Here is a 27,888-nt window from a genome sequence, read left to right as displayed (position 1 = left end):
CATGTGTATAACCATATCATATGCAAAACCAATAACTTCTAGTTATTGCTTTGTGATAATCTGTGGGCCATGATTAGAAATTTAGTCAATATTTACTTGTGCTGCGCCTTAATGCCTTTCTTTGTAAAAGGAGGTTTCTTTTATGTTCTTCCCTCCTGCATCCTTGTGTAAAACTAATCCCTGTGTAGCACTTGATTCTCTCCAATGCTTTTCACAGACTGTGTGTTTTCACTCTCTCAACATTCCTGTGACATAGGTGTTATTATTATTTATATAGGTATTATTAATTACTTAATTAAATTTAAATTTAAAATATTATAACATGCATATAATAAAAAAGGTCAAACTAATAGTATATTCAGTAAAAAGTAAGTCTCCCTCTGACCTCTGATCTCAGTTTCCCTTCCCCAGATGCCCTTCCAGAGATCATCTTTGTGCAGTCCATACATATGTTATCAAGCCCATCTCACAGGTGAGGCACCAAGGCTCGGCCTGTCCAGGATGACACAGCTGGTAAGCAGCAGAGCCGGGAATCCAGGCCTTTGACTCCATTCCCCGTGTTCCTCTCACCACACCACACTGTCTGTCTGGGAAGCTCCATGACATTAACTTTTAAGCTTTGCCCTCCCTGGATGATATGATGGAATCATTTTAAGTCAGTCCACACACACACACACACACACACATTTGGAACCTTCATGTCCCTGGAAATGCCCTCCACTGCTGCCTCTTTTTGTCTACAGCTTCAAATCGTGTCTCCCTGCCTCCTTCCTGCCTTTGATAAGGTGAGATCTGTGGCCTGAGCAGCAACTATGGATGACTGAGCTCCCAGTACCTTAGGCTTGAACCTGAAGAGTACTGACCGAAACTTTTGCAGGGAGCCCAGGGAGGACTGGATGGACTCCACAGAGCAGCCAGGACCCCGCTCAGGAACCTGAGCTGTAGGTACGCCTGCACAGCACGGAGGATGCCTAGGCACTCGTTCTCCCAGGAGTGTGCATTACCCACTGGAGCAAGGGGCAGGGGAGGTTTGCTCCTTCAGAAACAACTGCCCCTACCACAAAGGTCCCTACATTATACTTTTGTGTCCCTGGGGCTTCTATCATCACTCTTCTCCAGAGGAGGGTGTTGTGGATCCCAGATCTCCTCTTAGGGGCAAATAACCTCTTTTTCCCCCCCTAGGTTTGTGGATACCTCCCGGGTGGGCTTCATGGAGAAATCTTCCCTGATCACCAACCTGAATCCCAGAGCAGCCTCCATCTTTCCATGGACAGAATGAGAAGCCTTCTGTAACCAGACATAACTGGCCATCATGGGGAAATTGATCAGGATGGGGACGCAGGAGAGGCGGTTACTCTGGCCAAAGCGGCTTCACTGGAGTCGCCTCCTCTTCTTGTTAGGAATGTTAATCATCGGTTCCACCTATCAGCACCTGAGGAGACCCCGGGGCCTCCCCTCACTGTGGCCATCGATCTCTTCCCAACAGCCTGTAAAACTGGCCAGCCGGGATCTCCCCAACGATGAGATGATGATGGTGAGTGGTGACCCTCCAAAAGCTGGCTCTGAAATGGAGGGTGAGACGCTGGCACCCCAAGCCACAGTGGGCGGGGATGAAACAACACCTAGCATCATAATGGAGAATACCCCCAGTACACCGAGAAGAACAACCAAGATCACTCCAACAACACTCAAGAATAATTACAGCCCAACAGCAGCAGGTACAGAAAGAGTAAAGGAAAACACCCCAACCACACCCAGTAAAGTACAGAATCACTACACCCCAACTTCAAGCAGACAAATAGTAAAAAATTATACCCCAACACGCAAGAGAGAAATGGAGAGCTACAGCCCAACTCAAGCCAGGGGAAAGGTGAAGAAGTACCCCCCATCTCCACCTGGTGGAACAGTAGACACTTATGCTCCGTTCACACTCACGACAGTGGAAACAAGCCAGGCCATCACCCCCAGGACAACGGTGAAAGACGGTGAAACTACGGCAACCTATAAAATACTGGAGACCAACTCTCCCAAGAGCATACTGGAGGAAACCACCCCAACTACTCTCAAGGGAATAGTTGGTAACTCCCCAACATTTCTGGAAAATGAGGTAAAAACAAACATCTTGACTTCTCCAAGGAGTATAGTGGAGAAGAACACCCTGACTACCTCCAAAAGAGTGGAAAATAACAGCTCAACCAATCCTTGGAGGTCAGTGGGAAAGACCAACCTGACAACTCCCCAAGGAACAGTCCTGGAGCACACACCAGCCATCTCTGAGGGGCAAGTGATAACAAGCACCACGGCAGGCAGCAGCCCAGCAGAAACCAAAGCCTCTACTGATGCCTGGAGTGTTAGGAATCCCTTGCGCAAAACCAGCACACCAGCCATCAGAACAGCCTCAGCCACCATCTGGGGGCTGGCAAAGAAATCTTCCATAGTACCCAGCATCTCAGCAACCCCCATAGTCAAGGCATACCCAATAACCCAGGTTCGTCACTATGTGGTTGTGGAGTCAGCCCCAGCTGTGCCCACCATGCCCTCCTGGAGTCTGACAACAGCCCTGCTCCCAGAGGCACCCAGTCCCAGTCCCTCAGTGCTGCCCTCCAACCAGGCAGACTTCTACCCTAAGGGAGAGTACCCCGTGGACCTGTTCAGTGTGGAGGAGCGACAGCAGGGCTGGGTGGTTCTACATATCTTCGGCATGATGTACGTGTTTGTGGCCTTGGCCATTGTGTGTGATGAGTACTTCGTCCCGTCCCTGGGCGTCATCACAGACAAGCTGCAGATCTCGGAGGATGTGGCAGGTGCCACATTCATGGCTGCTGGCGGCTCCGCCCCCGAGCTGTTCACCTCTCTCATTGGCGTCTTCATTTCCCACAGCAACGTGGGCATCGGCACCATTGTGGGCTCTGCTGTGTTCAATATCCTTTTTGTCATCGGCACCTGTTCCCTCTTCTCCCGGGAGATCCTCAACCTCACCTGGTGGCCCTTGTTCCGTGATGTCACCTTCTACATCTTTGACCTGATAATGCTCATCCTCTTCTTCCTGGACAGCCTAATTGCCTGGTGGGAGAGCCTACTGCTGCTGCTGGCCTATATCCTCTATGTGTTCACCATGAAGTGGAACAAGCAGATCGAGCTCTGGGCGAAGGAGCAAATCAGCAGGAGGCCAGTGGCCAAGGTCATGGCCCTGGGGGACCTCAGCAAGGTAAAGACAAGCTGGTGCAGGCTCCTCTTGCCCTTTGGGGTAAAAAGGTGGGGAGAAGCCAGAGACCAAAGAATAGAAGGTTCTGGGTCAGACCTCAAAAGATGGATGCCCTGGTTCCCTTGCTATTTTTTCAAAATCTACAAAGTGCCTGTTTTCTGTCAGGCACTATGCTGGGGCTTTTGCAAGTGTGACCTTGGCTCAACCCCAATCACCCTATAAAGTGATTGTTATTATGATCCCCATTTGCAGGGGAGGAAACTGAGGCCTAAAGAAGTTAAACTATTTACTCAAGGTCACACAGCAAATAGGCAACGGAACCAGGATTTGAGCCTGGGTTGGTCTGACTGGGTCTTTGGAAATGTGATTTGAGTTGGGCTTTGGAAAATGTCCAAGGAGATACTAGACAGAGAAAAATGATAATCTTTTCCATGTGCATGGTGTTCAGGGTTTCTATAGCACCCTTATTTTTGTCTAATCCTGTTTGTTCACATTCCAGACTTGGAGGGTCTGGTGGATTAGATGGAGTCTGAGAAAGGGAGGGTTTTTTGTTTCTGTTTTGATTTTAAAATATTGTAGAAGATGGGAGCTCCACTCATCATGCACTGACAATCTAGCCGTGGGGGCAGAGCCTTCCCTCTGTGCCAGCTGGAGACCAGACACCAGGAGTGCCAATCCTGGGGCTTTCTCTCAGCCCAGAAGTTCCTTTCCAAGAACTTCTCTGCCCACTTGAGGGACCTTCCTGCTAAATTTATTGGATTATTCAATAACCTGGAAGATGAGATTAAATTGGGAAATTGAGCTCTGAAAATTCATGCTAAAGTTTTTTGTTCTTTGAGACTTTAAAGTGAGGGTATCCTAGGGAACACAGACCCCATTTCTCTCCTGCTCCTAAAGGGTGAGTTTGGGTAAGGGTTGGTTCACAGCCTGCCCATTTCAGGTCTCATAGGAGCCGCTGGCGTGAGCAGAATTTTGCGTGCAAAGAGTGGAAGGATTTAGCTGCTTAATCCAGAGCAGTTTTGATGAGTGGGCAGGATGGAGAGCAAACTCAGCCACATGTCTGTGAGATGTATGAAGCAAGGGAGATTAAATGAACTTCCTTTAGAATTTTTGAGAAAAGATGGTGCTCTGGCCGGAGCACAGAATCAAGAGCCAGGAAACCTCAGTTCTAATTCGATTCTGCCTTTAATTAACTGTGTGACCTTGGACAGGTCCCTTCCCCTCTCTAAAGGAAATGACAGAGTCCAACTAATCACCAAAACATTCTAACTCTAACATGCTATGATAATGTCCCGCATCCAAGTGAGTTCAGTTCTGGCAAGTCCAGCACAATGGTTGTCTGATCTGCTGAGGTGAGCTCCTATTGCCTCATTTGCAGATGGCCCAGGGAGGAGAAATGTCCTGCCCAGGGTCATACAGCCAATAAGTATTCCAACTGGAATGGGAACCCAGTTGTCAAACTCCCAAAGGAGACTCAGAGCATTACATAATTTAATATGAAGAAACAGGATCCTGCCTCCTAATGAAGTTCTCAGGGCAGGCCTTGCTAAAGGGTGGCCACGAAGCCCTGGTACTCTCCTCTGAGAAAAGCACCTAGTGCCTTAGTGTACATCAGGCCAGCAGTTTTCAAAACGCCTCTGACTTGCCTCCCAGTCCTTCACAGTCATTCTGCTTTTATGTAAACTCTGCAAATTCTGAGCAGTAGTCTGGGGGGGAAACAGTGCTGAATGGGGAGTTTGGAGACTGGGTCCCCTTCCCAGTCCAGATATCTACTGGCTGTGTGACCCTGGGCAAGACATTTGTCCTCTCTGGGCATCTGCAAATGAAGCAATAGGAGCTCTCCTGAGCAGATCAGACAGACAACCATTGTGCTGTGTCCTGCCAGAACTGAATTCACTGGGATGCAGGACATTATCATAGTTAAAAGTTTCATTTTCCATTTCAGTATCATTTTCCATTTCATCAGAGCTAGACTATCAAAGACAAGCTTGCCAAACAAATCAAGCATAATCATGACTTCAAAAGAGAATTTGTAACCTGCTTAAGAGACTCTTCAAAGGCTTTAGTAGCGGCTCTTTGCCAAAGAGTTAGCACAGTGCTGATTACAACTCTGTTCTCATCTACTTGTTGAAACAGACCTAATATGATTTTTAATTGACAGCATTATTTTTAAAAAAGTGGGTCGAATTACTATTATACTTGAAAGTAAATCTTTATTTAGAATTAAAAACCTATAGTTAGGACTTTCCATCACTAACAGCTGCCTTCTAAAAATCAGTACAAATAACTCAAGAACTATAGCTATTTAAAAATGATTTTTAAACACATGGATTTGGAGTTTCACCCCAGCAGTTCTCATAGCCAGAGAAAGGGAACCGCCTTTTCTAGTATATTTTTGTCTGTGTTTGGCTGCCCAAGACCTAAGATCTGGTTAGAGGGAAATAAATTATCTTGTACTTCACTGACAGACTGTGAGGGCAATCCATTCTGTTTTGAATTCATGAAGCAATTCTCTGAAAATCTGATCTTTGATCTAGTAAACTATGCTGGTATTCATTTTTCTGTGGTTTAATGTAAGTCTGTACTCACCCCTGTATTTTTCTTTAACTATGAAATTTTAACTGTGAAAACGAACACACCTTGCTCAAACACTCACACTTATTGGTTCATGCCTCTCCCTAAATAATGGGTCCCTTCTTTGAGCATCACCTCGGGAAGGCAATGGACCAGGGAAACTGGGCTTATTCATTCAGCCACAACTTCAAAGTCAAGGAAGTCTGACAGAAGTGGGGCAAGGCCAGACAGTGGATGGGATCCAAGGAGCAGGACTGGGAGGTGAAGTCATAGCCACAGCTGCTCGGAAAGTCTAAGCAGGGGGACAGAGTAGAGGGCAGCACGAGCCGGCTCTTCTTGGAGAGAGACAGGAACAGGAAAGACACCTGTGCCTCCCTCTTCCTCTATTGCCAGCCTAGGGTGAGGTGTAGAGGGGGTGGCCGCAATGTCAGGCTGCTCATTGCCACCAAATGTGGAAACAATCTTTGTATCTCCCAAAGGGCTGAGACCAGTGTCTTATTCCTAAAAGAAGCTCCAGAATTATTTGGTTCAGTTTCCTCAAGGGAACCCTAACAGTTCAAGGACTCCAGTTTAGCAAGATAAAGGAGTGAGGGAGGGAATCCATGCTTATGGAGGAATAAATGTCATGTATGTATGTAACTATTCCATACAGACATTATCTCAACAATTTCCCATAAAATCCTACAAGGAATTGATTTATCTCCATCTTGCAGATGAGGAAACTGAAGCTTAGTGATCCTTACCACTGATCATGAATCACTATATCTAGGTTTTAACCCAGGCTCTGCTGCTAACTAAACCCGTTACCTTGGACAAGTCAATGCAGTTCAACAAACCATCATTATTAAGTACTTAAATTAAAAGCAGTGTGGGAAATAAAAAGGTTGTATCCCTCCAGTAGAGAAAGTTAACTGCAATGAAAGGAACCCTGTGCAAAGTTCTACAAAGTCACTTTGCTTTTCAAACAGGCCTTAGATTGCTTCTCTGTAAAGTGAATGGGATGAACTAGTGCAGGGCTTGGCAAACTTTCTATAAAAGGTCAGATGGTAAATATTTTAGGTTATGCCAGCCATACAGTCTCACTCAACTCTGTTGTTGTAATATGAAAGCAGCTACAGACAATAAACAAATGAGAATGGCCACATGGTGTTTTATTAAGAACAATGTATTTGCAGGAATTCTCCTATCTGAACAACTTGGAGACATACAATCAGCAGAGAATGATTCTTCTTCTTCTTATTTTTTTTTGCTGAGTATTCACCGAACTCATATTTATTGAGTTTCTGAGTTAGAGGACCTTTCACTTTACTTTTTATACTACCCTGAGAATCTAGAATCAGGATAAAGGTTTTTTGGGAGAGTGATTCTAACCAGAATTCACTTGAGTATTTCCAGAAGAAATAAATGACTTAGTATTGGACATAGACCGATAGTAAGTATTTTAAGAGTCTCTCTTTTCACACTGGCTGAAAAAAAAAAAAATTAAAGCTAAAACTATTTCAGACAACATTGTCAAATTGACATATATTGGTTTGAGGATAACTTTTATGACCCCAATAAGGAAATGGTGAATGTATAGTTATCAATATAGTCAAACATCTCTTTCTGAACTAATATACCTAGTTTTGAAGCTTTCGATGTATTTGTTCTGGCTAAAAATGATAAATCTCTGACCTGCCTTGACCACAGAAAGCCAACAGGCAGTAAAGTGGAGGCTGGTTGAAAAGCCTTATTTGGTATTTGAAGGATGATGGGCTCTTCTTTATGTGTGCCAGAAAGGACCAGGGTCTGCATGAGGTGGATCGTTGGCAAGACAGCCCCTGTGGAGTACCAATGGCAAAAAGGGATGCAAGGCAGGGAATGAGCCTGGTCTGGGCCCGTTTGTAAGCTCCATACCCACATTCTGTCTCCAAGAATACTTCAGAATGTGAAACTCCAGGGAAAATTCTACCATTCTTTCCTAAATGCAATGGAGACTATTTTCTTCCTGGCAGAATTTTTAATTAAACCAACCAACAAGACCCCAGGCAGATAAACCTGCTGCCTCCTTAGTGTCTGGTCCTCCCCTTTCTTGTCAGGTTTGACATTATCCCAAGGGCTCCTATCAGTGGCCTCCTATCAGCTGCCTGCTGTGGACTCAAGGGCTGTGGACAAGAACAGCCACCAGGGCCCCTCCCGCCTCTATAGGCCCCACCCGTAATGGGCTCCAGGGAATCCTGTGTGCTCCCGAAGAGCCCATCCTAGCCTGGGCTGAGAGGTTCCCTCCTTCAACTCCTTGAATGATAGTCAGCTTCCCTCCAATTGTCAGGAAAAGATGGTAAGAGCAGGATTCTCAGTTTTAAGGTTTCCTTTCAGTGTTCACCTGCTAGTGGGTGTTAGCCGTTGACAAAAGGAATGCATAAGAAACAAATAAGTATTAACAGAAAAACTCAAACATTTGATCATGCCTAGTCCAACAGCTTATTTTTATGGATATGTGTAGGCTTGTGGTTGAGATTTTACATGCATTCATACAACACAGTAATATTTTTTCTTAGTGTATATGATGAGATTCCATATGAAATCTTTATTTCTAGATGCTCTGCCACCTGAATTAATTGGAAATATAAACCAACAGAAAATTTTTTTAGTGTGAGGAGTGGACATATGGCTGATAAAAAGTAAAATAAATTAAGAAGATATTTTCCGAGTGTGTCAAGTGCTGTGAAAGAAATAAACAGTGCATGTGACGGAGAGTGACCATAAGTAGTGAGCCCACTTTCACGAGAGAGAGCAGGGGAGGCTTGTTGGAGGAGGAGAAGTCCAAGTAGAGATCTGCAGAATGAGAAGCGAAACCACCCCATGCTCCATGGGCAAAAACTCCTGGAAGAGGGAACAGCATCGGCAAAGGCTCAGAGCTGGGAAAGAGCTTGGCACATGAGAGGAAGGAACAGAGGCCAGTGTGGTTAGTGAGGAAGGGGGGGAGTGGTACAGGATCCCGCTGGAGAGGAGAGTGGGGGGCTGCTTCACTGCAGGGCCGTGTGCATCATCAGATACACAGTTTGGATTTTATTTGAAGCTCAACAGGGAGATGACATAAGGAGAGTCCTTCTTAAAAGGTTACTCCTTAACGCCTGTGTAGAGAACGACTTGTAGGTGTGCAAGCGTGGAAGCAGGGAGTCTGGTTAGGAGGCTGTTGTGGGTGATTGTACGTATGTACGTGCATGTCTTTGAGAATGTGTTGAAGACAGAATCATCTGGGTTTGGGGATGAAGTGGATGTGGACAGTGAGAGAGTGGGAGAAGTCAAGGACGCTGCTGAGCTTTTTGGTCTGAACAGCAGGGTGGACGGTGGTGCCATTCATTGAGAAACAGAAGATTCAAGGAAGAATAAGTTTGGGAAGACTCAAGAGTTTCCACTCTGGAACGGTGAGTTTGGGGTGCTTAGGCCACCTCCAGACTCACTGGGTATGTCCAGGAGGCAGTTGCACAAATGAGCCTGAAGCTTAAGAACAAAGTCTAGGCTGGTATAGAAACTTGTGAATCACCAACAAACGTATGGTTGTTAAAATCAAGGACTGGGTGATGCTACTCTGAAAAAAGGAGATAGTCTCGGATTAAGCCCTAAAGAACCCCAACATTCATTCATTTGGCAAACATTCACTGAATAACTTTGTATGAGGCCTATGCAGGGCCTAGGATATGGTGAGAAATAAGGCACAGTCCTGCTCTCAAGGAGCTCAGCCTAATGGAGGAGCTGGAGTTGATCCAGGTTTAGTGGAGCCTGACACTCATTAAGAAAAAGAATGTAAGACCATTGCTACAAAATTATGTGCAGGCCTTGAAAGGCATTTGTGTAGGGCAGAGATGAGCCCTGAAGCTTAAACTACATCAGCTCCATGGTAAATCCTCCCCAGTGGGGAAGACAACAAGTAAACCCAATAGTTACAATACCATGTGCAATGATATAGGCAAGTGCCGAGGGATTTAGAACTGCAGAGAGTGGACATCTCAACAGACCAGAGTCAGGGAAGGCTTCCTAGGGGAGGAGATACTTAGCTGAATCTTGAAGGACCAGCAGGAGTTCACTGACTGAAGAAGGGATAGAGAGTCTCATAGGCACATGAAAAGGCCAGAGGAATGAGACAATGTGAAGAGACTATAGCTGCTCTGTCCAATACGGTGGCCACTAGTTACATGCAGCTGTTCAGCACTTGAAATATGGCTGGTCCCACTTGAGATGTGTTGTAAATACACACTAGGTTTCAAAGGCTTAGTATGAAAAAAAGATGTAAAATACATCAATCTTTTTTATATTAATTACATGTTGAAGTTATAGTTTTGTATTGGGTTAAAGTATATTATTAAAATTAAGTTCACCTGTTTCTTTTGCTTTTTTAAAAATGTGGCTACTAAAAACTTAAAATCATGCATGTGACTTGCATTGCATTTCTACTGGATGGTGCTGGACTGCAAGTATGCGTGCAAAGTCTGGACCCCCTCCTGAGGACAGTGGGGCTCCCAGTAGGCAGGGGAGGGACAGGATGTGTTTTGCTCAGAAACTCACTCTGGCTGAGAGGAACAAATCAGGAATCAGGAGGCTGTTGCAGGACCGCAGGCAGGAGAGTGGAGAGACGAGGACAAATTTGAGAACTTTCAGGAACTAGGTTTGATGGCTAATTGGGTGTGTGCTGTGAGGGAAAGAGAGGAATCAGGGTAGATTTCCAGGTTTCCAGCATAGACAAATGAGCAGATCAAGGTGCAAGACTGTACTCAGTGAGGGCTAAAGTGAAGCGTGCCCGACTTAAGTATAACCTGCATGAAGGCAGGACTCAAACCAGTGATTTAATAAATAGTTACCGAGTAAATGTTTGAAAAAAAATCACAGACTAAAATGTGTGGTTTAGGAAATGTGTTATGGATGGTCTAGAAGAGGAATTGCTACATCAGTGGGAAATAGAAAGCGGAGGTCAGGAGGACAAGCCCCCTAGGGACTGCCACAGTTTGCCACCACAGGTTCTCACAAACAGCTGCAAGGGATCCCCTCACTCAAACTCACTGAGAGATATTACAGGTGCTAGGGTGTTTGGCTGGCATGAAGACATGGCTTGGATTTCCTCAGCCCGTTTGCTAATTTTTGTGAGGAGAAGGAAAATGTGGGAATCATTAGGCTGAAGAAAGAGGAGCGAGAGTAGTGTGGTGTGGGAGTTGAATGTGTTTGTAATACAGGAATATTCAGAAAGCTCCTTCTTGCCTGTAATGCTACCCATAAATGGATCCATCAGCCGCACCCAAATGTAGACAACCATTCACATCCATGTACCTGAAATGTCAATAACATGAAACAGAGGCACTAGGAAATGTATAGATTTGACCTCATTTCCTTAGTTATGCTTGGGAAAAGAAATGAGATTTAGTAAAACAAAACAAAAACACCCAAACACACACACACACACACACACGCACCCTTTGAATGGAGATTAGAAGTTCAGGTTCTGTCACTGTCTTTGCGAGTGTGGGTGAGTCATGGAATCTTTCTGCATTTCAGTTTTGTCATCTGTCAAAATAGTAATAATAATGCAAGCCTTGTCTGTTTCACAGAATAAGTCATACTGAATAAGAAAACGGACATGAAGGGCTTCAGAAAGTTAAGTGCATACTGAGATTAGCAATGGACGATGAACCCATAGAAAAGTGTTTTGGCTTGAATAAATCTGAACGGAAGAGAAATCATGAGGGATGTGCACCATGGGGCAAAGATCAGTTTCACCTGATCAGTTTCTTCCCTCTGTGGACAGAGCTAGTAATCCCGAAGAGTAGCCTGGCCTTTCACAGTTCTTTGCCTCTAAAGAGAACTCACTGGGTGAGGGTAAGACATGATAACTAGTGAGATGGCTGAGCCAGTGGGTGATGCTGCACCTTTTATATCCCAGTAAACCGTCAGCTGTGCCACAAAAAAGTTGGGGGGATTTGTTAAAATGCACAGTGCCTCCTTTATATTCACACTGATGATTTCTGCTCTGTTTCATTCATTTGTATGTTCATTCATTCATTCATTCAACGATGTGTATCCAAGCACTCAAACCTTCTCCATCCTTCAAAACTTACTCAAATTCCACCTACTTCAGGAAGACTTCCTTGCCCATCCCAGCACAACACCATTATCTATGCCTCTCATTTCACAAACCACATCTGGTTTCTCATTTGTTTGTTTTATCATTGGTCTCAATTCCTTTCTGGACATCGAATCCATATGCTAACCATCCTTGTATCCCAACCGGCACAGCACCACATAAATATCAGGTGCACAGTCAATAAGAACTGAATGAATAATAAATTGGTTGGATGGGTGGGTGGCCCTGGATCAGGCACTATATTGGATATTTTCTGAGCTGAACCGAGAAGGGAGCATAGCAAGTCCAGTTCTGGTTTGACCATGGAGGATGGTGGGATGAGGGAAGCAATGAGAGGGTAAAGACAAGTACTGGGGGCAGCCTAAAGACAGCACTAGAGGCCACTTGGGAGTATTTACTCATTCAGCTTACTTTTACTGAGTACCTACTGTGTACAAGACACTATTCCACAGCTTAGGGGAACAGAGGTGTCTGTACATTGCATGGGGAAAAAAATCTAGAGTCTAGCTGGGTAGACAATTCATGCATGTGAAAGTTTTAACAATGACTTTTGTTTTAAAAAAGTTCAGATGGTATTGCAAGACTGTGAATGCAAAGTGGCAAGCTAGTGGTCCAGACAGTAAATACTATGTGCTTAATTCTTTTTTGTCTTGGACTATCTAAGGCTGTCCCTCTTCCCAGATGGCTGCCCCACAGCATCCCCAAGACACTAGCACTTATCTGATCACACAGCCAGATTTTAGTTTTGCAAAATGTGCTCACTGTTGGTACACAGCTTTCAAGGAGAGAGGTCTTGTAGTGAGCTAGAGTGGGGGTGGAGGTGGAGATGATAGGGACCATCTGGGATAGCTTTATACAAGAATTCACCCTGAATTTCCCCCAAAATTGATAGGATTTGGGTAAGCAGAGAGAAATCGAAAAGGCATTATAGATGGGGGAATAGGCATGAGCAAGGGAACAGGAGTTGGAATAGATTAAGTGTATTTAGAGGATAGTTTATTCACTCATTCATTTAATAAATATTTATTGAACCCCTGCCAAGTGCTGGGTAGTGTTCTCATGCTGGACAGAGTGGTGAATAAAATAGTGTGCCTTCAAGATGCTAGTGGAGCAGTCATACAAATAACATACAGATACATTAACATACAGATAAATTGGGGGAAGTGCTATGAAGGAGAAGAACAGGAGTCTATCGAGGAGTATTGTACTTAGCTTCTGAGAGGAAGCTGACATTTAAGGGGAGACCTGAAGCATGAGTAGGGGAAAGAGCATTACAAACAGGGTGAGGAAGAGCCCTGTGGAGGGTTTTGAGGTGGGTGAAGAGGATGGATGTGAGTGACTGAAAATCAGTCGATGTTATTGGACTGTAGTGAGTGGACACATTCGACCGGGAATACTGGATGCAGGCTGAAGCCAGATCGTGGAAGGTCAGACTGGGGGTTTGGACATATTAAAACATTTTCTGAGACCAGGTCATCTCTGGATGTGATTCTGTGTTCCAACCTGAGGCTTCCCTGGAGAGAGAGGGAAGTAGGGAGAAAGAGCCAGGGTCTCTCCACGACATCTTATGACTCCTGTGCCTGTTTGCAGCTGGGCAATGGGGCCATTGCAGTGGATGAGCTCCATGATAACAAGAAGCTGAAAGTGGGGTGCTATAGGGAGTCACCCAGTGGGGACACAGCAGTGTCTCAGCAAATGAATGGCCACAGACCCAGGGCATTATGGCCTTGATGCTGGGGATCCTGGGATATGCTCAGGCCTGGGGAGCTCCTGGGAGCACTGCTGGAGTGAGCCAGGGAAGGAGGGGGGTCCTTTGCCAGAGGAACTCTCATCTCCAGGTGGCCTTCGAGGAGGTGCTGCTAGTTTGGAAGCTAAGTCTGGAATGTCACAGCTCGCTCTGCCACTAGCGTGCTGTGTGACCTTGGGCCTCAGATTCTGCATCTGTAAAATGACTGTTTGGACTAGACGAACTCAAGTCCTAGTTTACAGTCCCAATATTGTGTGTATGATTGATATAAAAGCCTAACTACCTGTGGCTTTGGAATGCCCCAGAACTAAGAGGGGCACTGGACGGTGTGGGGGTCTGAAGTTCCTGAAGAACTGTGTCTTAGCTGACTTTGGCCTATGGGATGTCTGGAAGTAATTAGGGGGATCCTTGAAAGGAGAGGTTGGGGCCTGAAACACCCCCATCCAAAGAAAATCTTTAGGCCCACTGTGAAGTCCTGTGTCACCAGATCCACTAGATGGCAGAAGAGTTCAGATCCAGAGAGTTGAGGAAATGGTAGGAAGGAAGGAGGAAAGGAGGAAGCAGGGAGAGAGGAGGATTGAGCAAGTGTTGAAGTCTTTGGATGTTCTGTTGTAAAGCAAATATTTCTATGACTGTCACTATGAATAAATCTGTGTCATATCTGTGTCTGTACAATACAGATGTGTCTGTATGTGTGTGCCATTGAAGGGCTCTGTGCATGTGAGTAGGGAAAAAAAAAAACCAAACAAAAAATCCTGGACTGGGAATCAGAAGACCTGGGTGCTAGTCTGACTCTTTTATTTACTCCCCACATGACCTTGGATAAGCCACCTAGCTTTTTGAGTTTTCATTTCCTTTTCTGTAGATGAGGATCATAGCTTTGCTTATCTCTGTGGGTGGGGCAAGGATAAAACATGTTAATGCTCTTTGTGGACTGTAAAGGGCTGTTCCCCCGTGCAGGGGATCTGTCTGTGTGGTGTGTGGGTGAGGGTGTTTTTCTATGAGGGTGTGCTTGCAGGGATCTGAAAACTCTTGGTAATGAGGTATCCCTAACACATGTGGTCTGCTTCCTGCTGAGACCTTGGGGAGTTATTCAGTACCCAGAATGAGCCAGTCATGGAAGAGTTGAGGAGAGGCTGAGAAAGAAAGCAGTGTAACTCTCCTGGTTGGGGGTGAAGGAAGAAAGGAGATCAGGATAAGACTTCTGTGCTTTCTCCCTGATCTCTATGGGAATGAGGTCAGGTTGGTGAGGCCCTTGTGTGGCTCCTCCCCTGGCTTGGGCAGGGGCCCACTGAGGCCTGTGCGGCTCTCCCCTTGCTTAGCTCCCGTCCCTGCTGACCAGCGGGAGCAGCTCAGCCTCTCTGCACAACAGCACCACCCGCAGCACCATCTACCAGCTCATGCTCCGCAGCCTGGACCCTTTGGGGGAAGGTAAGCAAGGCCTCCCCAGACCTGCGTGGTTTGCCCTGTCCACTCCTTCCCTCCTGCAGCTGGAGGAGAACTGGGACCTGCAAATCTAAGAGGCAGTGGGTGGAGGATGGGAAGAGAGAGTTAGCAGAAGAAAGAGTGGGTGGTAAAAGTCAGACAGCCTGGGAGACAGGGAAGAGACAAAAACAGGGGACTTACCATTAGAGGGCCACAAAGAGCACAGAAGGTAAGGTCCTTAGGTATCCACATCCCATTACTTCCCTGCCTCAGTGTCCCTCCCTATAAAATGAAGGGGTTTGCCTGCAGTTAGGCCATGAGTGCCATGTGCCTTGGCCTGTGTTGGGGATGCCCTCAGTGATTTCTCTGCAAAGCCCACTGCCCATGAGTCAGCCCCAGGATTCCGCAGAGAATCTCCAGTCATGTAGCTTGGCCCAGGCTAATTGGCCAGGGCTGCTTCTGTTGGCACAGCCCAGTAGCTCTGAGTGGCATATCCCTTTGCTTTGTATTCACTCTGGAGTAACCCCTTCCCCAGCCGGGAATCCCAAAGGATACACTGGGAGCTTCCAGGACTACTTCTGGGGGCGGGGAAGGCAAGGGTAAGGACAGGGTCCAAAGTGCAGTGGAGGCTGATATCCAAGTTGACGGATGATGGAGGCTGCTGAGATTCTCACCATCCGCCTTACCAAGTCCTGCCTTCCGCCTTCCTTCCCCAAAGAGCTGCCCCCACATGCTTCTCAGCCCCTTTAGGGAACTCTCAGGTGCTCTCCTGCTCTTCCTGGGCCCCTCCCTCTCTGGGGAAAGGTTGGCTTTTGAACAAAAGCCAAGGACTTGAATGGCCAGTCACCAAAAAAAAAAAAAAAAAACACAAAAACCCAGCCAGGGGCTTGAAGTGCAGCTGGAGAGGAGGAAGGCTGAGGATTGAGCTGAATGTGATGCCACAGAATGACCCACTGAGCCCCAGGAGCCCCTGACTGACCTCTAGTTCAGGGACAGATCTTGCATACTCAGAACTTTCCTCAGGCCCTGAAGTATCCTCTTCAGACACAACACTGAGTTGTCACGTGTTAAAGACAAGCATACTGTACCGTGGAAAGCAGCATCAAAGACAAGGTGATGAGACTTTCTTTAGAAATTCCTCAAGGTGAGCCTCAGCAGACACTGTGAGAGAGGCCATCCCCAAGTGTCAGCTCCAGAAAAACGGTACATCTGGGGTTTCCAGACAGTCTGCAGCACCTGGCAGCCTCCGGTGCTGAGTGCTGGGCGCAACCCAGCCTGGGCCCAGTGACAGAAGCTATCTCTGGGTCATGCTTGGCCACCTCCAGAGGAATCACTGACTCTGGCAAAGTTGGGAAGATAAAGACCTCCTGAATGGGACTGCAGGGCCCCCTGCCTGGGCCACTTCCAGGACCAGCAGTCACCGGCTGGCCTACTTATTCTAACAGGATTATGTGATGTCCAGGCCATGCCGAGGTCAGAGGAGATTGATGCTAAGGAGATGATCCGGCTACACTGAGAGGGGAGCGGCCACGTGAAGAAACAAGCGCTGGGGGAACCCAGGACAGAGTTACCCCAGGGAAGACAGGCATGCCTGGTACATGGTCTATGGGCGTGGTGGGGCTTAGAATGGCAGTGAATGACGGCAGATGTGCTCCGGATGCAGTCCTGCTCAGAGAGCCCGACCCTGATTTACACCCTGAGACTCCACCAGGAGGGGCTGGGAACAGGCAGGGCTGTGATGAGGACCTTTATTCCCAAGACTCTCCAGATACGTGCTTGCGTTTCCACATGTGGTTTCCAGACAGCCGTCCAGATGTATCCACCCTTTCCAGGTGTTCCAGCTCTTTCCACGGAGCTGATCAGTTGAAGAGATGTTTCTTGTGGTCTGAACTCTCACCTTCCCTGGGAAGGGGCTTTTCTTCTCCAGGGTCCCATGCCTCTTATGGTGATTTCACTCGGACCTGTGGGGGTTGGGAGAGAGACCCTGCAGCTGACCTGCTTTACTTGGTGGCATGGGAAATGAGAGGCTTCAGTGTGTGATGAGAGATGAGAGGAAGAGGGAAATTTGGTTTTTCTTGCCAGCCCCTCCAGCCAACAATCAGCAGATATTCTCAGCACCAGGACCAGAACTAACTAACAGCGAGCCTGCCTCTGATAACAGCTGCATGCTGCTCAGCAGAAGACTGCAGAGCTTGTTTAAGGCCGAGGAGTTGCTGGGGTTTTCTGGATGAAGGAGGCAGTGGGCTGCTGGCCTCCTGACACCTCAGTTCTGATGAGGAGCTGCTTGGCACCGGGACACTTCGAGGGACCACATGTGCCATTGTGGTGGCTCTGCAGATGGAGCTTATTGCCAGAAGCAGCTGCAGCTGAACCAACTCTGAGAGTTTAGACAGGTTGTAATTCCAGACCCGTTTATCTGTTTCCTGCCCATCCTGGACCCAGGCAGAAGCTGTGATCCACCCAGCTTCCCAGATTCTACCTTCTGTTTCCTCTCAGCCTGTCTGTATGACAGACTAGATGGTCTCTAGGGTCTCTAACTAAAACCCTCTGGAATGCTGGGCCTCATCACTGCAGAGCTGCCTCCTGAGCCACGCAGTCCCTCTCAACTGCTGTTGTCAATGCATCATCATCATTGTGGTCATTGTTGTTAGAGTTAAAACTTATAGTGCTTTCTAGGTGCCAGGCACTGTTTTAAGCATGTTCACAAATTTATACATGACAGGGTAACTTCATTTACTCTGTCAAAACTCTGCAAGATTTTACAAATGAAGAATCTGTGGTACAGAGAAGTTAAAGAATCACCCAGCTAGGTCCACAGCTATGGTGCAAGTGGCAGAACTAGGATTCAAACCCAGGTCATCAGGCTCCAGAATCCAGGCTAACATAACAATATGGGTGAGGCTAGCACTTTGCCGCAATCAAAGCATTTTATTTTGTCTCATGGACCCTCACATCAGTGCTGTGAGTGTATCATTTAAGAAAGATCACACTGAGGCTTATAGAGGGCACCCAGGCTTCCCAGTCACCCAGTGCTCATGTGGCAGAGCCAGCCTGGAATCCAGAATAGATCCCATGGCACCACTTTGTTCTATCACTTGTGCCAATGCCCTCACCCCCACCCCAGGCTTCAACAGCTTTAGGGGAACCTCATGAGCCCCCACATTTCAGTCTCTGTGCCTCCTTCCTCTCCCACCTCAAAATTACACATATAAAGCACCATGTTGCCTGACACATGGTCACAATGGAAGACAGTTGCCCTCCCCATTTTTCTTGCCTGGAAATCAGGGAAGCACCATTCTGTGCATGCTGTTCTGTGGGCTGCCAAGAGGGCGTGTGCACAGGGATCTGGAAGGAGGCCCTACTTGGGTTCCAGGTGTCTGGGGTCAAAAAGGGTATGGCTGAGAGCTTGTTGGACAACTATTTCCAGTTTTCCACTGGAGAGGGAAGGCTCATGACATGGCTACCAGTAGTCCCCCTGGAGCTACAGCAAAAGCTTCTAGTAGATTTATAGAAAAGTAAGCTGCAAAGGACCTTCTTACAGATAATTTAGTGCAAGGATAGCTAAAATATGCATCCCTGCAGTTATTTCTCCATTGCCTGCCCAGCCCAGACATCACCAATCAGTCATGGTACTTTCCTACCAGAATCCTTCTTAGTTCAGCACTCAAGCAGCATCACTTGAGCTCATAAAGGAAACACATTCTATTTGTTGCTCCTAAGTCCAACTATGTCATTTTACCAAAGAGGAAATAGGCCTTGAGAGGGGAATGGACTTGCCCAAGGTCACAGCCAGTTAGTGACAGTGCTGGGAATTTAAGACAAAATCTTGGGAACTGGGACCATGAATAGGCCTAGTAGTATTAGAATCCAGACATCACAACTCCCAGGCCAGCCTTTTCCCTCCTGCTTCAGCTGTTCTGGCTGCTCAGCTGACTGTCCTACTTGTCCTGTCACCTGGCAGGGATGATATCTGGTCCTAGATAAGGTGTGTTTTCTTTCCTATTCACAGCCCACCCCTCCAAGGACAAGGAGGAGGAGAGCTTGGATCAGGAGGCCACAGCACAATCCCAGACCAAAGCAGAAAGCAAACTGGAAGGTGAGAAGGCCAGACCAGCGGGTTTTCTCCTGCCCCCCATCCCTACCCCAACAGTGGTGAGCCCGGTCTGGAAGCAGCAGCCAGCCCAGGCAAGGGACCCAGACGCACCTTGTGGCCTCTCTGAGCAATCAGTGAAGGTGATGATCTGATGCTGCCCTTGTGTGCCATTTCTCTCTGGCCTCCTCCTTCCCACTTGCTCCCCTTCTGACATGGCTGCGGGCCTGCGTGGCCCTTACAGCTCCCTCTGCACTTACCTCAGATGGCGTAGGCGAGGAAAGGCAGGGGGTTGTTGAACTCCTACTTGTATTTTGCTATGTCTCATCCCAAATGAGATTCTATTGAACTCTATTTCTTCTTCCTGTCACTTCTACACAAGGACAGTGTTGCTTGTGATTTGTCTGAAACCAGTAAACCCAGAGGGAAGGCTCTGCTCAGTGAGGGAAGGCCACCAGGGGTTTGGTAACACAGAAGTCCGGCATCTGTGTGGCAGCTAGGATCAGAGCAATGGGACAGCTACTGCCACGTGGGCTCTGTGCAACACACCAGGCCTGCCTTATCCACCCAGCAACCTCAGGAGGGCGGTAGTACAGAGGTCATTCTTCTCATTCTGTAGACAAGGAAACCCAGGCTCAGAGGATCAAGCAACTTGCCCAAAGCCACACAACCAAGCGAGAGAGCCTGTACCTAAACCTGGCTCTCCAAACTTTCCAAGTCTCCTTTCCCCTTAATCCTGTCCAGAGCTTCATAGCTGCTGCCTTTGAACCTGGCAGGATCTTTGCCAATGGGTCAGGCCCTGAGTGCTAGAAGCTTTGCCCTCTCTCTGCTTCAGTTGCTCACACTGTTTACAGTGTCCTTAGCCACAACAGCCAGGATGGAAATGCCTGTGAATATGGTGGGGTGGGGGCAAGGATGGCTACTTCCCAGCTGTCCTCTCATCTACAGATATCTCAGTGGACAGGGCAATAACAATTCACATAGTGTCATCTTACTTTTCCTATCAACAAGAAATTTCCCAAAGAAACCTTCTGAGACCCTGAAGTCCAATGCTCCTGCAGCCACTCACACCAGTGTCACTGCCAGCTGCCTCAGAATCTGGTCCACTCTTCTGAGCTAACCCATATTTATCCTTTAAAGAGGAGGAGCCAGCCCAGTTCCCTGCGGTCACAGTCACACCAACCCCTGCTCCAGATGTCAAGGGAGATCAAGAGGAGGATCCTGGAGGTCAGGTAGGCACCCAGCCTCTGCACAGGTGGAGAAATTTGAGAGGCCCAGGGAAGAACTTGCTAGCCAAAAATACTTCCTTGCTGAATTTCTGAAATCTTATTTGAGGTTCATTCCTCTGGGGTAAGCATTGCCCTTTCTCTGAAGATCACTTGAACAATACAGATACCTCATGGGGCCAGTAAATTCACTGTAACATCTTATTATGAGTGAGCTAATATATGGAGAATGTATTGTGAACTGTCAGATGCTATAAGAACATAAGGAGTAACTATTAGTGCCTCTGTCAGCAACTAGGGGACAGTGAGACCAGGCAGCTCCAGAGCACCAGGCAGCCTTAAATGTGGGTGGGAGGGTTGCGGGGTAAAGGCCTTGGAATCTTCCAAGGCTCCTTCCTCATTGCCTGCTGCACCTGGTCAGGCACCGGCAGCCCTGTCTGCAGGGCATTCTTCGTCTGGACACTGCTCTGTCTTCACCGCCTCACAGCCTCTTCTTCCGCCATGCTCCAGCCAAACTGGATCTCTTGTCTCCATGGTTTTCTACATCCTGGCCTTGGCTCACATGGTTTCCTCTCCCTAGAATGTGTTTCCCTCCATCTTCATATATCCACATCTTACCCACCCCTCCAGGCCCAGAGTTAAGTGCCTCCTTTGCCATGAAGCTTCTCTGATCCACCCCGAATCTGAATGCTCGTAGTGCCTGGCACCTGTCTTGGGGCTCTTACCACGGGCTTCCTTGTAGTCTCAGCTTCTCTTAGTTCTTCTATTATGTAGTAAGGTTGCTGAAGGCAGGATACAAGTCCGAGTCACCTCTGTCTTCCCCACAGAGGGAAACAAAACCTGGCACACGGCTGTGCTCAATATAGGTTGAGTGACTGACAGTAAATATTCAGTTTGCAAATTCTATCCCTGTTTGTTTTTCCTATTCAACAGCCAGAACCTCTTCATGGTATCATGAGTGTCCTGAGTAGGCCCATTACAGCCGGCTCAAGTAAAAGGGATGAAGGGGATACAGAGGTATCTCCTGGAATCCCAGGGCAGAAGTAAAGCTTGGTCTCATGATGAGCTGGACCTAGGCCTGAGAGGGCATCTGCGACCCTAGTGGCTTCTCCCTCCATGTCCTGCCCTCCCTCACATCCCCTTTTCTGTGTGCAGGTTCTATCACTTGCCCTCTCTTGGCAGCCTGACTTCGTTTTCTTATTAGCACACAGAACCCTAAACTACCACCCCAGTCTTCCAGTCTATAGGGGCATCAACCAGTCTTAAAAGAAGAAAAATCTGTTCAACCCGGGTCATGGGTTAGGGATCCAGCTGTGGCCAATCAGCTGTGGCCAGAGAGAGGTAGGGTGACTTGACTCCAACATGGAAGAACGGAGACACCTGTTCAGCTGGGGCTATTAGGGGTTACAGTCCTCAGAGAAGAGGGTACGGGCTGGGCAGACACTCCTATACCTATCAATTTAAATGACTTGTCTCTTCCAGGAAGCCTTCTCCACATGATGGGGGTGCAGGAGGGAGGGCAGGAATTATTTCAGACTAAAATCTTCTCACTCTTCATTCCCAATTCAAAGCACAGGCCTCATCAGGGGTTCTCAACCCTGGTTGCATATTAAAATAATTTGGGGAAGCTTTAAAAAATGCCCAGGTCCTACCCTTAGCTGACTGAGTCAAAATATCTGGGGTGGGTCCTTGGGATTCAGTGGTTTAAAAGCCTCCAGATGGTTCTAATATGCAGGAGAGTTGAGAATCACTAAAAAATATCCTTTGGAGGTTGCCAATATCATGACATTTGTTACAGATTATATATTTATTCCATGAGCACACAGACTAGGTCATTTGCTCAAGGGACTGGAGCAGCATGTTTTTATTGGTTAGTTGGGTGCCTAATCTGAAGACCCTCAGAATCAATGGCTTTTGGAGACAGTCCCTGGTTCCCAAACAGTGGCCTGCAGATGGATGTATTAGGAGCACTTGTGAGCATGCTAAAATACAGATTCCTAGCTTCCAATCCCAGAAATTCTAATGCAGTTGGTCCAGTTGGGGCTAGGAAATCTATATTTCTAACAAGCTCCCCAGACTACCAGGTTTGGGAGCCAGAGACCTCCTCATTCAGTCCTGGCATTTGTAAAGCAGGGTAGTTTGGTGGTTAAGAGGCCAAGAGTTGGACTATCCATACTCAAATCCCAACTTCATCACTTATTAACTGTGTGGACCACGGGAAAATTATTTAACTTCTCGTTACCCTAGTTTCTCCATCCATAAGATGGGTATAATTCTATCTATATCATAAATTGACTAATGAAACATAGTAAGTGCTAACTTATTATTAAACCACTGGCCATGGTGCCTGGCACAAAAAAACCCACAATAAATAGGTATTATCATTATTTTATATATATAAGGTAATATAACAATTTAGGAGTTTAGTAGTCTCAGCAATGTGGGTTACCACCAAATGATATCATGCATATTAGACAACATTAATGGAAGCATAGTACCTAAGACAAAGGAGGTGATAGTCCCTTTCCCCTCTGTGCAGTGTTCTGTGTTCAGTTTTGGATGCCCTCCTCATGGGATATAAGCTAATTAGAATGAGTTCACCAAGACGGGAAGGAGGCTCTAGGCTATATAGCATGAAGGACAATAGAGGGATCTGGGAATCTTTAACCCAAGGAAGAGAGATGTCCCATGGAAGAGTCATTAGACTTGTTCTGTATGGCTCCAAAGAGTACATCTATACATGGGGAGTGTGACTTTGATATAAGTAATACGATCAAACCAATCAGAGTTGTCGAAGATGACAGGAGATCCTTTAGGTGGTGAGTTTTCCATTATTATTATTTTTTTTTTGAAGATGACCGGTAAGGGGATCTTAACCCTTGACTTGGTGTTGTCAGCACCACGCTCACCCAGTGAGCTAACCGGCCATCCCTAAATGGGATCCGAACCCGTGGCCTTGGTGTTGTCAGCACCGCACTCTCCCGAGTGAGCCACGGGCCAGCCCGAGTTTTCCATTCTTGAAAATGATCAAAAAGAAGCTGGACAACTACTGGGTAGGAATGTCGTGATGGGAATTTTGCATTCGTTTTCTCCTCATACTTAAGTTTTCAGGTACATTCTGAGAAGAAGAACAACACAAAAAGAGAAACTGGAAAGGAAAACAAGCAGAGCAGTTACTACACCTTAATCTGTTGGCTTTGGATTGCAGGAAGATGTGGCTGGAGCTGACGGCCCAGGTGAAGTGACAGGTGAAGAGGGTGTAGCTCCTGGTGCAGGTGACACTGGAGAGAACAGTGGAGGTGAAACTCAACCCAGAGGTACAGGTGAAATTGAAGCAGAAGAAAAAAGTGACAATGGAAATGAAGGTGAACGGGAAATCCAAGGAGATGGTGAAATGGAAGGTGATGAAGGTGAAACTGAAGGCCAGGAATCACATGCTGAAAATGAAGGTGAAGCCAAAAGTGATGAGAAAGGCGTAGATGGTGACGGGGGAGGTGATGGAGGTGACAGTGACGAGGAGGAGGAGGAGGAAGAGGAGGAGGAAGAGGATGACGATGAAGAGGAGGAGGGGAATGAGGAGCCTCTGTCTCTGGACTGGCCTGAGACCAGGCAGAAGCAGGCCATTTACCTCTTCCTCCTGCCCATCGTGCTCCCACTGTGGCTGACGGTGCCTGATGTCCGGAGGCAGGTGCGTGTGCCAGCTGTATTTCAGGTGTCTATCCCCAGGGCGGCTGTGGGGTCTCTAGCCTCACACTCGAGAGAAGGGAGAGGGCAGGGAAAACCAGCTTGGCACGGCTGCACCACTGAGAGGATCTGGGATGGGGATCGTGAGCCTAGGGGACATACCACTGGGATTGGGAGGTCCTAGGATTCAAACGTGCCCTATTTCCACCACTATAAGCAGCGTGAAATAGTCCTTCCTGACTCCCATCTCAGTTTGTTTTTAGTTTGAGAACTATGCTATTCTACCCACTCCATATTTTACGGAGATGTTCTAAAACCCCGGGGAGATAACTGCTATTTCCACCCAACATTTCTACTTAGTAGGGAAAGATCTGACTAATGTACTCCACCTAAAGGCAGCCCATAGTTTGTCTCTGGTCCAGAAAGGGGTGAGGCAGGGGCGAGTTGCAAAAGTCAAACCAAATGCCTATATTTGTCTGGTTCCAGGGCAAGCAAATAGCTCTCTTTAGTTTGGTTGATGGCTGAACATCCTACTGACTGGACTCCCCTGCAAGCATCCACCCCCCTTTCCCATCCATCTCAAGGTCCTCACTGGAGAGAAAGCCTCAGCTCAACTGTCTCTAGATCCTCTCCATCATCAGACCTCACCGATTCTGGGGGTCCCTCAGAAGGGCCAAGGACCTTTAGCCTCTGCAACTTATTTCTCTTCCTTTTCAAAATTTCAAATAGGAGTCTAGGAAGTTTTTTGTTATCACCTTCCTGGGATCCATCGTGTGGATAGCCATGTTCTCATACCTCATGGTGTGGTGGGCTCACCAGGTGAGTGAACAGCAGGAACTAAGTCCTGCATCAGCAGGTCTCAAGAACACTTTCTTCCCCCTTCAGGATGAATTTCCAGTACCCAGGGAACATCAAGGATCAAGTGAATTTGTGGTTTCTATGTTGTTCATAGAGCCTTAAAAGTAGACTTTTTATTCCAGTGAATGTAGTGCTTTTCAAGTGTGGCTTTTCTGTCTTAGAAAGTATTCATACTGTAGCACGACATAGAAGGCTGTTCGCATCCTCATTCCTGCTGACCAGGTCTCATTAGCCTCATTCCCTGCTTTTTCCACCATGAATCCCCCCCACCTCCCCGGTGAAATCCTACACACTCTAAGAGCTAGTAGCTCAGTTTCGCCTGTTTTCTGGTGTCAGTCTTCCTCTGAGTGCTCATGGTTTTTCAGTTCTGCCTAGATTACTGCACTTAACACAAAGCTGTATTGTTGTTTAAAAGCTTTTCTCTTTCACTAGGCTGGAGGTAGGCTCTCTGTCACACTGCTCATACTTCTATCTCCAGCCTCTTAGTTCCTGGCACATAGCAACTGTTCACATTTCTGGAAATGGAAATGTTGACATGAACAGACCTTTGGAAGGGCAGTTCTTTAGGGAAGTTAGAGGTGTCATAGTTGGAATGACAGTGAGAGGCAGATCTGGTATCATAGATAACTTTTAGCCTAACTTAGAAGAGTAGTGTGGCTCCCTGCAGCCTGGAGCAAGAGCTTTGCTCTTTCTCTCTATGGCCATCTCCCCAGCTGTCAGTTCCACCATCACCCTCCCTCACCCCTGCCTGCCGAAGGAGTGTGCTGAGTTCCTTGGAAGGTGTTCTGTTTGCACACCGTAATATGTGGTTGTGCTTTGAAGACTGTCAGGTTTTTCACCTGCTGTTGCCATGGTTTCTCATTACTGTTGCTGTTTACCAGGTTGGTGAAACAATAGGCATCTCTGAAGAGATTATGGGTTTAACAATCCTAGCAGCAGGGACATCAATTCCTGACCTCATCACCAGTGTGATTGTCGCTCGGAAAGGCCTGGGAGACATGGCTGTGTCAAGCTCTGTGGGCAGTAACATATTTGATATCACCGTGGGGTGAGTAGCAATGTTACTTTCCAAGGCATATTAAGTATGACTGGAAAACACTGCATTGGCCCTGTTCGCTGGTTTTCCGCATCATTCATTATACATGCAATAAAGGGGCATTTTATATTGTTAGTTTCTATAAGGCAACAAGGTATCCTCACTTCATTCATCACAGCCAGATGGGATAATAGAACTAAAATGCTGTCTGAAATGTAACTGATTGGAATTTACAGATGAATTGAAAAGTGGAGTCCATTACGTTCCATTACCAAATATGAGCGTACTTCAAAAAGTCTGTGGAAAAACAGAATTAAAAGATAATACAAATCTTTCCATGAACTTTTTGAAGTACGCACTTACTGTCAAATGCTCTGCTCAAGGACTTTCAAGGTGGTGGAGGTGGAGAGAGCAATGACTTAATTTCACTTCTTGAAACTCTTGCTCCTTTGTATTTAGGCTCCTGCTAGCTCAGTGTCTGTAAAAAGCATTTTGAATAAAAAAGCAAATGCCTCTATTTTCATTTCTCCATTCATGTCTTGGAGTTGGGTTGTGGATTTGTTTCCTTTAATTTGAATTTGTGTATGTGCATATGGCAGGTGGGGGAGGTCAAAAGACACAGGAGGCCTTGATCATTAAAGAATTTGAAGAAATGTTATCCTCAGGTAGGCCTTATTGTAAAAACTTAAGATACTAAAGAGTAACTGAACTTGGTTAGTCATATAGAAGTCATGAAGTATGCAGGAACAAAAAGCTCAGACTCAGAACACTAGTTTTAATGTAGGCTCTTCCAATTATTAGCTGAATCCTTGGGCAAGTAATTTACTTGAACCTTAGTTTCCTCATCTGTTAAATGGAGCTAATAATTTCTGCTCTACTTCATACGTTGTTTTTATTCTTCTTGGTGAAAAAAAAATGCTTTGTAAATTGTAAAATACTATTTAGGAATATGAGATTATTATAAACACTAAAATATTCACATTGTTTCTTCAATCTTGCAGCTTGCCCGTTCCTTGGTTGCTCTTTTCTCTTATCCATGGATTACGGCCTGTTCCAGTCAGCAGCAATGGCTTGTTTTGTGCAATTGTTTTGCTTTTTCTCATGCTCCTGTTTGTGATCTCTTCAATTGCATTGTGCAAATGGAGAATGAACAAGATCCTGGGCTTCGTAATGTTCCTCCTTTACTTTGTGTTCCTGATAATCAGTGTGTTGTTAGAAGATCGAATCATATCCTGTCCTGTATCTGTCTGAGTCACTCACCGTTGCTCACAGTGGACACAGATCAGAAGACCATACCAGAAGTTATTGTACCTCTTGCTATATTAATGAAAGAACGAACATGATCCAGGAGAGTGAACTAAGTGGCCCAGAACCTCTGATGTGAGTGTGATCCAGGACTGAGTTTTATCCTCGGAAATACCTACAGTTCATTGTGGATTAAGAATCTACCTCTGGAGAGGTGGCGCTCCTACATCTGACTCATGTAGACATCTATCAAATGGAGGCAGCAGAAGGACCCCTGGAGCCCAGGGTTTTCTAAATGAGAGATAAATGTGCATGAGGGTTGGGACAGGCGCGGTAGTAGTAAGACAAGCTCCCACGGTCACAGTTCCCTTATCATTCCTGAAGGCTGCTGGTCCAAAAGATGCAGACATGGTCTACATCTCAGCCCTCCTGGCCCCTGCTCCAAACACATGCTGCAATTTGGTGTCTCCTCTTTTTCTGTTCAAAATGTGAGGTTTTATCAGGTTTGTAATAACTGTATATTCAGTTACTGGTGAGTTTAAGGAGCGAAGACTATAGGAAAAAAGAAGTATAATAGGAATCAATTATCATTCCACATCATAGTCCGTAAAATACATACCAATATTTTCCAGTTTAAAAGGATTCCATTAACTCTTATTTTGTATTTCTGAAAAGTGAAATTAAAA

General features: G+C 46.5%; 1 protein-coding gene across 4 annotated transcripts; it reads left to right on the top strand.

Annotated features, from left to right (window-relative positions):
* The first annotated feature begins 1,312 nt into the window (after nt 1-1,312).
* SLC24A1 (solute carrier family 24 member 1) lies at nt 1,313-27,208 on the top strand. 4 transcript variants are annotated; one of them, XM_063091625.1, is made up of 9 exons: nt 1,313-3,208; nt 13,482-13,535; nt 14,961-15,069; nt 19,073-19,159; nt 20,294-20,385; nt 23,588-24,067; nt 24,793-24,882; nt 25,803-25,969; nt 26,959-27,208. In XM_063091625.1, the coding sequence occupies exons 1-9, from the start codon at nt 1,313-1,315 to the stop codon at nt 27,206-27,208; spliced, it is 3,225 nt and encodes a 1,074-aa protein (XP_062947695.1). The 4 variants fall into 4 exon arrangements, with proteins under 4 accessions (XP_062947695.1, XP_062947697.1, XP_062947698.1 ...); XM_063091627.1 differs by lacking the exon at nt 13,482-13,535; XM_063091628.1 differs by lacking the exon at nt 24,793-24,882.
* Nucleotides 27,209-27,888: the final 680 nt, after the last annotated feature.

This window comes from Cynocephalus volans, chromosome 3, assembly GCF_027409185.1.
Source record: "Cynocephalus volans isolate mCynVol1 chromosome 3, mCynVol1.pri, whole genome shotgun sequence".
Lineage (NCBI taxonomy): Eukaryota > Metazoa > Chordata > Mammalia > Dermoptera > Cynocephalidae > Cynocephalus > Cynocephalus volans.
Note: the sequence above shows the minus strand (reverse complement) of the source record. Positions and strands in the feature narration are given on the sequence as shown.